The 12,283-nt window shown below is 39.5% G+C and overlaps 1 protein-coding gene across 3 annotated transcripts in view; it reads right to left on the bottom strand.

Moving 5' to 3' along the window:
- Positions 1-1,945: 1,945 nt before the first annotated feature.
- The window catches only part of NT5C3A (5'-nucleotidase, cytosolic IIIA), a 35,232-nt gene continuing 24,894 nt past the window's right edge, over positions 1,946-12,283 (bottom strand). For all 3 annotated transcript variants that reach the window (XM_090287035.1, XM_090287034.1, XM_090287033.1), the window contains 8 exons: positions 10,141-10,239; positions 8,905-8,974; positions 7,424-7,470; positions 6,626-6,711; positions 5,197-5,286; positions 3,632-3,794; positions 2,874-3,074; positions 1,946-2,346 (listed from right to left, as the gene is read on the bottom strand). In XM_090287035.1, coding sequence (XP_090143161.1) covers positions 2,239-2,346; positions 2,874-3,074; positions 3,632-3,794; positions 5,197-5,286; positions 6,626-6,711; positions 7,424-7,470; positions 8,905-8,974; positions 10,141-10,239 — 864 coding nt within the window. In that variant the 3' untranslated portion in view covers positions 1,946-2,238. The remainder of the gene's footprint in view (positions 2,347-2,873; positions 3,075-3,631; positions 3,795-5,196; positions 5,287-6,625; positions 6,712-7,423; positions 7,471-8,904; positions 8,975-10,140; positions 10,240-12,283) is intronic.

The raw sequence follows: 12,283 nt of genomic DNA, 5'->3' as shown, positions 1-12,283 counted from the left end.
TCTCAGGTAACCTTGAGAAGTTTCAGGCTTCGTCATTCAAGGTCACATGTATCTTCCTTCCTGATTCTCTGCAGCATATACCAAAGAGAAAACCCTGAACCTGAACTCTTGTTAGAAGAACTGTCAGGATTCTAATCTACCTGATCGACTTTGACCAGTCTGTTATACCTTGGGATGTAGATATCGTATGAAGTCACTTTAGAATGAGCTGGTATCTCTGAGTTTTTTTTTTTTTTTTCTAGTTTCATCAAAATTGTTCATCTTAGCACTAAACACTGCTTTACCTCATAAAGCAGAACTTGAAATTAAAAAAAAAAAATTACTGGCTAATGTTATTCTTTAGAGACATGGCAGTTACTGTACACTATCAATATTCACTAGGGCTGCCAAAAATACTTTTATCAGTTCATCCAGACTGCGCCAGGGCATACAACAGCTTTTACTTTTGTGGGTGGATAATAGCTAACAATATTGAATACTCGTGCTAAGCTGTTCTCAATGCAAGTACAAATTGTAGATGCACACACAGATGTCACTGGAAATGATGAACTTCTCTCCAGCTCCCCCGCCCAGGGCACAGCTCAGCCTCACCTGTCTGGAGACTGTATCGTTACCCCACGTGACAGGGGAGCAGCTTAAACAGCTCGTCTGGGCCTCACACCTACAAAGTGGTGGAAAGAGGGGTCAAATCCAGACAGAGCGACTCTACAGCGCCTTTCCCAATGGCTGCATTACACCGCTCTGAAGGCTGAACTTGGAAACAAGTACTTCCAACTGTCGGTAGTACCAGGGGCAGCGAGATGGGAGAGGGTCCCAGGCCGAGGAAGGGCCTTGGCTTGATCATTTGTTAGATTACCGCCCAAGTGGCTAGAAGGGGCTGCAGAGACCGGGCCTTCGTTTCATAGGGAGGTGACTGACCTACAGTTTTTATTAAGGGCTGCGGCATGACCTGAATGCAGGTCATAACTGCAGTACACTTGACATTCACACTCTGCAAAAGGCTTCTTTGTGGAAGCGTACTACACACGCCTTTGGAAAATTGCCGGGAGGGCAGCAGTGTGGGGGTAAAAAGCTGTCATGAGTCAGAGATTCCCAATTATTTCTACGTGAAGAAGTCCTCCAGGTGGTTCTGACATTCCCACGCGTGCTCTCTGCTTTCACTCAGGAGCCTGGTTTGGGGTTTGACTTGGGAAACACCTAGGCAGGAAACAGTCTCCTTTGCGCCAGCACTGACTCTCACCGTTTACCGTAGGAACAAGAAGTAGTGCTGGGCGGTCAGGACGGGTTGCCTCAGCTGAAGTTTTGCAACTCCCTGACCTTGCCTCCCGGCCACATCTGACTGGGCTACAGACTGCTGACCATAGCCGGTACCCAGACCAGCTGGGCTGTGCTGGCGCGTATCTCAGCTCAGATGCTTTAAGGAAACCAATTAGCTGGTGTAGGCTCTGGAGTTGCCGAGTTAAGGTCAGGGTTGGATTTATCACAGTGGCAAGTCTAAGCCTTGTGCAAGCCACTTATGGGGCAGCAGAAATTTGGAACGGCAAGTCAGACTACAGAGGGTAACGTTGGTTCCCGACTTCGCAGTAGGAGACACAGCTACACTTTGTTTCCCGGCAGCCTCTATGACAAGGATTCATTCATCACAAACACACATGCTAAACCTGGCAGGTGCTTACTACAGATGTGTCGAATGAATGAATAATAGGTTTGCCAGTAGAATTTAAAAGGCTTTTCATGTTTATTGTCAGTGCATCAATATAGAACATTTTATAATGACTATTGACATGTGGATACTAAGTTTTTTTCAAACACCAAGTGCTAGTACGTTCGGGTAAATTTGAGTTTTCCCAAAACAAAATAAGAAACACAATTTCAGGGGATAGTGATACCTTCAGCATAGTTCACCCAGATGACAAAAATGGCAGTAGTTAAAATCACACGCATGTAAAAAACTTCCTCAAAAACTTTAATGGTAACATTAATCCACAAAGTTCACTCTGGAAATGTTATTTTTCAAATTTTGACTTGAAGGTTTTTTTCTTTTTATGTTATAAAACATGGTGAGGAGTGTTTTGAGAGAGGTGGAGAAAAAGGAGCTGCTGGTTGATGGATTCAACATGTTTAAAAATACTTCAAGAACAAGGATGTGGTATAAATAAAAGTCTTTCGGGAAGAGGAACACATGAGCAGTTCTCGCGTCAACTGTACCCTCAGGGGCGACGTCTTCTTGAAGACTGCTTATTTGTACAGGATCTTCTGTAAGATCGAGTTGGCTACCTCCAAGGATTCCTCTTTTACTAGAACAATGTCATAAGAGTCCATGTACTTGTCTAAAAGCTCATCCACCTAGTCAACAACAACAAAAGCCATAAAGATTAATAGAAGCGGCAAATCATTTTAGTATGAAGAACCTCATTGTTATATTACATCTCTTGGGCAAACTGTGGTTAATTAAATTCACTTTCTTAAAATGTTTGAAATGAAGCAATACTTTTAAGTATTCACATTTTTAAGGCTCATCGAGAAATTTTACCCCCTGGGGGCTTCTCTCCCCAGATGAATTCTCTCCAGTGCAGTGGTTCTCCAACGGGCGTCTGGTGCCCAGGGAACACTTGGCAGTGTCTGCATCTCTGCCTCTCATGAGCAGGGAATGCGTGGGCACCTGGTGCGGAGGGGCTGGGGGGCCTTTTATAACGTGCATGCTCCCTGCTCAACCCCTGCAGCATCACCTGTGCGTACTGACGCCGTTCCTAGTCGCCAGAGGAGAGGGCTGAACGGCCCCAAGGCGGCTGCTTTCTCAGCAGCCTGACAGTGACACCCACCGATCAAGCTGCTTCTCCAAAGCAAACCAGGCGACAGGTCTGTGTACTTACTCTGTCATTCAGGTACCCGATTTTCAGGATGTGTTCAACATTGGCCACTCCGTCCGCCATTCGCAAGTCTCCTTGGGAGTCCCCCAGCAGGATTATGTTGCTGTTGTCTTTTAGGTGATTGAAATACTCTGTGTTCTTCAAGGCACCATCATGTTTGTTGAATACATGAATCAGGTCTCCTTTAAATCCTTTGAGCACCCCCTATTAAAAACACGTAAATCCTTTGAAATCACAGGTTTGGCACATTTTATCTGTTGTAGCGTCGCACTCATAATGGGTAGGAAGGACTCTGAGAATTAAACGACTTTCTAGAGATACTTGAAATGTTAAGCACGAGTTGGAAGTCCAATTTTTACTTTTCGTTTGGTTCCCAACCGAAAGGTCCGATTTTATGTGTGTTATGCGGTATGGTCTTGATTAGGAGACCTTGTTCAGCTGACAGCAGTTCTAATTTGCTTTCTATCCACCCATGGTTGCTCATTCTTTAGAGCTGTTGCCGTAAGTGACATTTTTTAAAAAGTTTCACTAATTTTAATATTAGTCTATAGCTTGGGGAACTAAAGTTTAAGAAGAGTTATTTTTGAAACATGGATATTGATAAAAATAACACTGGGAGAGATGATGAGTCCCACTGTGGGCCTATCAACTTGGCCTAATTTAATGAGTACACATGAAGTCGTAAATAACAAATGCATTTACACCATTAAAATATTTACAGAGTTTAAGACTAATTATAAAGAATAAGTTGCTATTCTTACATTGTCATCAAAGTCCATGAAGTTGGACACCACTTTGACATTTGAGTGATAAACCCCAGCCTGACGAATGATTTCCTCCAGCACATCTCCGATGCCAGCCGAAAATATGAACACAGGGATGTTGTGTTGCTGGAGCTTGTCAAAGAAATTCTCGTACCCTTCCCTGCAAGGCGGGAGGCACAACGTGGTCGTTAGGGTGAAGATACAGCTCCTTTTCACCGAATGAAGAAACAGCTTACGTAGTTCTACCTAATTTTCTGGGGGCTCTTACTGAAGTCTGACGCCACTACAGATTTTTCAAATGACAGTTGACTTTTACACTCCTTTTAATAAGTTCTAGTAAGAGTTGGGTGATTTTAGACTCACGCTGAATGCGTGTAAGCCTACGCGGTTCAGAATTTATACTACTGAACAGCAAATAACCAAACCACACCTTGAAAAGCCCAATGAGGGCTTGTCATTCTGCACAGGGCGTCCCTTGTTGTTAGAAAAGCAGAGTGGCAGGGACTGGGCTGTGTTCTCTTCCCATCTGGCTTTTCCTGCCCAAGACCTGGAAGGCCGTAGGTCATGTTTCCATCTGAAAATCTTTCCCTCCCTTTCTGCTTTTCCTGGGCTATCGGGTAAGTTGCCCACTACAGGAACGGAACACTGAATAGCCGTCCTTGCACTTCTTCCGACAATTTAATGCTTTCCTTCTTAGAAGCAGATTGCCTTAAAATGTAGCATCATCAAAAAATATATAGCATCATATTTACCTAGTGAGTTGAAGAATTTAGGAGGTAGTAAACAGAATTGAAAATAAGCTTTAAAATGTTAATACCTTATAATTCATATATTAGAAATACTTTTATTATTTGCTGAAACAGATTCCCCTTTTCTGGAGATAGCTTTCAAGGCACTTGGAGAATTCAGAAAGTAGATTCATGTCAATTTAAAAACAGGGTACTTAGTTAAATACTTTTCAATTTGACTTATAAACAGTCTTTTCAGATTTCACATCTTTGAAAAATATTTTGCTAAAAAAGTTTCAAAATGGTCTTCGTTTCATAACTTTGTAAGTTAGTCTTGAAATTTTAAAAAACTTATTCATTTATTAATTTTTAGAGAGAGGGGAAGGGAGGGACAAAAAGAGGGAGAGAAACTTTGATGTGGGAGAGAAACATCGATTGCTTGCTTCTTGCACGTCCCCAACCGGGGACCTGGCCCACAACTCAGGCATGTGCCCTGACTGGGAATCGAACCGGAAACTTTTCGGTTTGTAGGATGATGTCCAACCCACTGAGCCACACCAGTCAGGGCAGTGTTGAAAATTTTAATTTGAAGAAAGAAATGCAAATTAGCACTTCAAGCTCATAGGCTTTTACTCCTTACACCAAGGCCTAACACGTCATTCTAAATTCCTTACCTCAGCACTTTTATTATGTAGGACAGGTGGCATATTCTGGATATGTATTTATATGGGATATTCTTATACATTATTTTAATAAAAATACATGCTTGAATATACATGTAACAATAATTCAAGTCTGTGGACAATGAACAACAGAAACACCCGAGAAGCTTACTTGAGCATAATGTCAGATTCTGCCACGATTTCTTTAAGTTTAGCTTTCGGTAAAGCCTGTTCAACAAGCAAACCGTGCGACTTCGTGTACCTGGGGTTTATGACCAAAGAGAAAGAAAATCAATTAAAGGAAATTAAAATATGTTGTCTTTATTACAAAGCATTCTTTGGTATGAGAAAATGCAGTATTTCACTCACAATATTTTGGATTTAAATTTTCAGATCTTTCAATTCATCACTAGTGAGTGTAGACCCCACATGTCTCAAAAGGTGAAACATATGTTCTTACTGGATTTCCCAGTTCTCCCTAAGCCCCGGCTTACTTTAAATATGTTCATCAGACAATGAAAGGAAACTAGGTGTAAGCCTATCCTCTGTCTACAGAGTAGATATAATCACTTCTCTGATTGCAATAAGAACCGGAGCAAAACCATTTTTCCCCCTGTCTGTGGCCTGAATGTTCAGGCAATGCCTATGTACTGAAGAGGCTGCCTGGTGAGCAAGAGGGAAGATTGTTGTTATGTGAAGTTTTACACAGGGGCGGGCAAAAGTAGGATTACAGTTGTTCACATGGAAAATACCAGAACAGCCTGTGTTTGGTGTACTCACAACTGTAACCCCCGTCCCCGCCCCCCGTATATATAGCGCTTTATCATTACATAAAGGCACCTACAGTCACACCATCCCAGGAGAACAGGCCTTTAGAATCTCTCCACCTGGTACCTAAAACCCCCCCTATAATATTGCTCAGTGAAACCCCTCTCTGGGTTGGCTCCCACCCTCTTAGCGAGCTCATCCTCCCAGGGAAGCTCATACCATTGCTAGAAAATTCTAACTGCCAGGCAGTGCTTTCGTCATGCTGAAACCCGTGTTCTAAAGGCTTCCAAGTCTGCTTCCAATTCTGCACGTTGAGGAAGCTCACATCTTTTCAACATTTTATACCATAAACATTGATTAAGTGTGCTGCAAGGTACTCAGGTGATGGAAAATGACTAAATAACATCACTTCTGGTCTCTTAAGATTCTAAAACCACCCGATGTTGCTTCTCAAATCAGAATTCTCTGTCCCTTGAAATGCTCCTCCAGTGGCCCTGCTCCAGGTCCTGGGATGATCTTAGTGGGCTCCTCTGACCCGCTTTCTAAGTTTGCCGGCACTCCTCTTAGCGTGCGCCAGGAGGGCGCAGTACAGCGTTTGGGTGGGGCCTGCAGCCATCATCCGGGGCCCTGTCTCAGGGACTGTCCCCTGCTGGCTCCCACTCAGCCCAGAGGTCATCTAAATCCTAGTCCTTATTTTGTTATATTTAATCGCTGCTCTAAGTCATTGGACAATTTATCAATCTATTTGCACACAGTTCAGGGGGGAAATAAATCATTAGTTGTAATTAATAAAATTTTATTGTTTTTTAACCCTCCCATTGCCCAATACCTACCATTCTACCATGTAAGGGTACTTCTCTTCTACAGTAAGAACAGGATCAATTTCAATAGCATAATATTTTTCCTTTAGTTGCAGTAACTAGAAATAAACAAATACCATAATCATGAAGACTGCAGAGTTGTCACTAACTGCTTAGTTTTATAGAAAGCAGAACAATATAAACAAGCTTTAAACGGCAACGGTTAGATCATGGGTACCCAAAACACACATCAGCTGAAAAGATCTTTGCTGATTTTAGTTTACATGTAACTAAATATATCTGCAAAAAGCTACCTTTCTTTTCTCTCTCTTCTTAATTTAAGTACTTTCGGGTCAGCAATGCAGTGAAACTGACTAATCAGACTATCACTACAAAAAAAAATTTTCATTCTCATCTGAAAGTATTAAATTTGATGTACCTTTGAAGTCTTATTATGTTAAGATAGACACAGAAAGACACCCACTCAAAAAAAGCAAAGAACTAAGGCAATTTCTTGATCAATTTAAGGGAGCAACACCCACCTAAAGCAGTTTAATTTGAACTTTCCAGTTAACTTAGGAACACCAGAATATCTTGGCAATCATTTAAAAGTTTTTCGTGTATGTTCTGTATTAAAAAGTCAGTGTTAATTTTTTCTTTAAAATATGTTGAGTGCTATGATCCTCAGAATAAACCTAACATTTATTGAGTGTTTACTGGGTGCCAGGTTTGACTCATTCATTCTTGTTTGTGTGGATGAACCGGAAGAAATTCTCAGACAAAAAGGGTAACAACGTCTTTCAGTAACCAGATTACTGTCAGTGCTCCTACCTTTTTCCGACATTCATCTGAAACCAGCTTACAGTTGTCAATGACATCTAGAGAAAAAGCAAACAAGGTGTGAAAAGAAGAAACTCTCACTGAGGAGTAACTTGCTAATTTTAAATTTAAATGCCCAGTCAACTAGCATGGATGGTTATGACAATGGCTGGTATAGTGTTATAACCCACATGGCATTGCTAGAGAATCTAACGGCTTTAACACCTGTGATTTAGTGACAGCTCATTCAGACCAGTGAGCGAGATAACTCAGTCTTCCAACACTGTGAATTGTATACTGACTGGTCCCCTTCACGCCACCCTTTTTAACTCAATAGGAACAAGAAATCCATCTTTGAAATACACGTTTGTTTGTTTGTTTTCCCCCCTTGGTAAAATGTTAATAAACAATGCAAAAATCTGGAAAATATAGGTTTAAAAAACACCAGAAAAATTAGAATTTGACCATCTGATAATAAATTACTAAAATTTTAGTGTAGTTCCTTTCAGCCTTAAAGTTTTATGCATTATTAATCAGGAAGAGATTAAGCCAGATCTACATGTTTGAATTCTGATTTCTTTCTCACTTCACAGTGTGGTCTGTATTTTCTTAATGATTAAAAGTGCTCCCTGAATATCATTCAAGATGGCTATATATTCTCTGTCATGTGGGCATGACATCATTGATACCATTCCTACAGTGTTAAAATTCTGAGGTTGTTTCCAAGCTTTTGCTGGTATAAATAATTTTATGTTGAATTTAGTTACCACTATTTCTGTGAATATAGCACCCCCCCTGCCCCCCCACCTTTTAGGATTACTTGATTAGAAATTTCCCAAAGAGGGATTACTGGGCCACAGGGTATGATTTTGAGAGGTCTTTATGTCACTTCTCAGGGTGGGGGTCTCATATGACACATGTACCAACAGGGAATGAGAGGGCTCTGTCACTGCTTCTCGGGCGGGTTGAAAAGGATTATTTTAAAAACTCACCACCAAGTTTGGAAAATGAAAAAGTTGTCTTATCTTGGCAACACACTTTAACTTTATAGTTTTTCATACCGTATTCTTTAACTTAATTGACATATACATGACACAAAAGCTTAGTAACATTCCTGGAAAAGGTTACTAATTGATAAATACTGCTTCTTAAGATTGGTCCAAAATTTAAAATCCATTTAAGTATTTCTTGAATAACGAATAGACCACATTTGGAGAAAAAAATTTCTCTTCCAACCAAAACCATACAGGAAATAGCCATTTAACTAACACGGGGAAAAATAAATCCTCAAAACGTACTGAGAAAAAGCAGATCTACAGCCATAGCACCCTGAACACGCTTCATCCCGTCTGATCTCGGAAGAAAAAGCGGGTCCCCTCACTTCCAGTGTCCACAAAGAAGAAAAAACTCAATCTTACAGATAATAGTATAGGTAGGAAAGGATCTTAAAGTACTGATTACTTTCATGAATTAGTTATGAGTGCCACACTTACTATGACACGTGGGACATCTTTTCCCGTTATAGGAGAAGCGGCTCAGAGTCATATCAAAGTCTGTAATTATCTGTAAGAAAAGGGAAAGAGGTGTTACAAAACACAGCTGCGAGGCCAGACACATACTACGAGCTTCCCAAAGGCTTGGGACTGTAAGTCCCCTCTGTAAGTTACTCCATCTGCACTGACCTTCCTAATGCAGGTCATACACAAAGTCCTGAGAATGATATCTTAACTACAACTTACATGCCCGATCCTTGTTACCACATAAAATCTGATTAATCAGTATAGGAATTTACAGTCACAGATAATATGGTTACAGTTATCCAACAGAAATAAAACACTGCACCATTTCAACCCACTTGGTCAATGTACAAAAATGTAGTGAAAGCAATTAAACTATATGAAGTTCTCAGTGACTGACACTGTTACCTTCTAGATATAACTTATCTATATAGGTAACTATACTAATCAGTGAATGAAACATGATAATAGTTTGTCAGTGCTTGCCATTTAGAAGACTGGGTTAAATATTAAAAAAAATATTTTTAGAAAGAAATGATTTATTTTTACAAAATGTCCAGATTGTTGATTTAGTTTGTATTTAAAACATCCCTTAAAAAACTAAAAAGAAAAAAAAAAATCAGTTATCCTTAATAGTGACATCTAAATTTGAACTACTATGATTTATTTAAAAGATGGAAGAGTAGCTCTGACTGGTGTGCTCAGTCGGTTGGGTGTCATCCTGCAAACAGAAAAGTCGCTGGTTCGATTCCCAGTTAGGGCACAGGCCTGGGTTGTGGCCTGGTCCTGGGTTAGGGGCGTGAGAGAAGCTACTGGTCAATGTTCCTCTTGCATGTCAATATTTCTCTCCCTCTCCTTCTCCTTCCCTTCCCCTCTCTCTAAAAATAATAAAATATTTAAAAAAAAGATGGAAAAGCAACTTGAAACTGTACACATTTGATATTATTCTTAAAATAGTTTAGTACTTATGCACAGTATTAGTAAACTTAGTACTTAATATTAAAGAAAAGCTAAATTTATTTTAAGGCTATTAATTTTTTTTTTTTTACCAACTCTAGATATATCTTTCAGATTTTACTTTCTGAAAGGATAGGCAAAACTTATCTATCTAAACTTTCTTGGATCAGATTTCAGCAAATCACGAGATGAATGTGTCTACTTGAATGTTAGAAATAAAGATTTAGCGATAAAGGGTTCTTGATAATCATTTACCTGAAGTTTGATAGCGCCTCCTTTGATAAGACCACAGATAATTTCTTCTACTCTTGTAGGGTTCTTGATGCGAACTGAACTTTTCTGAAATTCTGGCATCTAAAAACAAAAGGAAATTAACTGACTATTTTTAACTCCTCTTTTCTCAGGTTCCTTTGATATCAAGCTGAAGCTTATATTATTTAAAGGTTTTAAAATGTTGAGGCATTATATAAAAACAAGCAAACGACTGTATCAAATTACCGTTTATACACAAAAAAATTTAAAAGCACAGCAGTAGTTTCCATCTAGAAGATTAAGACAAAACTACATTTGTAATTAATACATTATCAGAGTAAAATTTTTCTAATTATAAAAGTCATGCATACTTATCACAGAAATCACAGAAAAAAAGTTGCCTGGAATTCTATTACCCAAAGATAAACAAACACCCATTTTATTTTTCATTATTTTCATTTCTGTTTACAAACATGCATGTATACAAACAGTATCTCCTTCGCATAATATACTTTTGCATCTGGCTGTCTGAAATTAATATTGTTACAAATATAGTTACGTATAAGAAAATGTTTTCAACAGAATTCATTAACCAAAATGGAATGCAAGAACTGAACGGAGAATATCTGAACTTTGTGATAAAGAATGTAAGAATCTTTCTGCTTAAGGTTTAGTTTGCATTCATATTTACATTTTCAAAAAATTTTTAGCAGAAACAAGTATTACCTGATTATTGTCCACAAATTTACCTTTGTGCAGATAATTAAAATATATTTAATTTGAAAAGTTACTTTAAGATGTTTGCACCTTTATTGTACTATACCCCAAATAACATCATTGCTCTTGGCATAAATTATACAACAGATTTATTTCAAGTTGGGACAATTACTAACGAGCGTCAGACCCACAGGGATGGTTTATGCAGGCTCTATGTTTTTTTCCTACCCTGCTGCAGACAGAATAAAACGGAGCGTAGTAAATTCAGCACAAGTGCAGTGCTTCTAACGCACGGAGAAGCAGCCCAGGAGAAGAGAATTATGGGTCACTTAATAGTATAAAAAGACAATAACAGAACCTTAAATCAAGGTTCTATACTGGTTTGCACCCAACAGTCTTTACTTATTTTATATGCTATTATCTGGGTATGTGATCACCAATATTAACATATTTCACCTGTGTTATGAAAAATGCCCTGAACTTTATATATCTTGGCTACAATAGAACCTGACCAGGTAAGTCTACCAAGCCCCCATGCTGTGTCTACATAATGGACAAAATTAGAAAAGTGGGCAAGAGGCTAAAATGTTTTCCAAAGACTGGAAGATGGACTCAGAAGTGTACAGGAAAGAGGAATGCTAACATTAAATTCTCCTCCACGAATGAAAGACTTGGATCCACAATACACTTACTTTTAAAGAGCTACATTTAAGTGGGATAGGATAAGATATAACGCAACTAACCTTCAAACAGTGATCCTTTTATTCTAACTGGACTTCAAAGTGTTTTAACTGATAAAAGAAGGTTATCTAAATATATATAGTGATTTTTCAACAGGTAAGACAAGCAGATAGGCACTTGTTTCTAGATTCCTTTTTTCATGTGTTAATCTATTCACCTGCTTAACGAAGACAGCGGTGTCCACTGTGGTCAGACAGTGTCACCAGATGCTCGGGAAATGCGGGTGAGTACTCCCTTCTCTGGTTTCCTGCTGGGTTTTAGGAACCACTGCTGTTTTGGGATAGCACTTCGTGGCACCCTTACAAGTGTCTCAGCTAGTACGTTCATCCCCTAACCACCAAATTCGGCTCTGACCTCTACCTTAAGTGATGGCTGCAGAGCAATGAGCACACGCTTGATTCAATAGCTAACTCATTACTGGGAGCAACAGAAGATCTATGTCACTGACGATATTTTCACCGAGAAAACGGAACCTTTCCTTTCAGGAAATCGAGGCCTCAAGGAAATTGCATCCTTGAGCTTCAGGTAACGGTTAGGAGAACAGCAGTCAGACTGGCCAGGCTAACAGCTTCTGGAGTGGCTTGTTCTAAATAACGGGGGTCTGCAAAAGAATGCGTGGCCGCGGGCACTCGTGTCCCTGCTTCTGCATGACATACAACCACTCGCTTTCAGATGGATCAGGAGTGAA

The sequence above is a fragment of the Furipterus horrens genome, unplaced genomic scaffold (assembly GCF_987537825.1).
Source record: "Furipterus horrens unplaced genomic scaffold, mFurHor1.1.pri manual_scaffold_9, whole genome shotgun sequence".
In the NCBI taxonomy this organism is placed as follows: Eukaryota; Metazoa; Chordata; class Mammalia; order Chiroptera; family Furipteridae; genus Furipterus; species Furipterus horrens.
The sequence above is the reverse complement of the archived record's forward strand: the minus strand, read 5'-3'. Positions and strand labels throughout refer to the sequence as shown.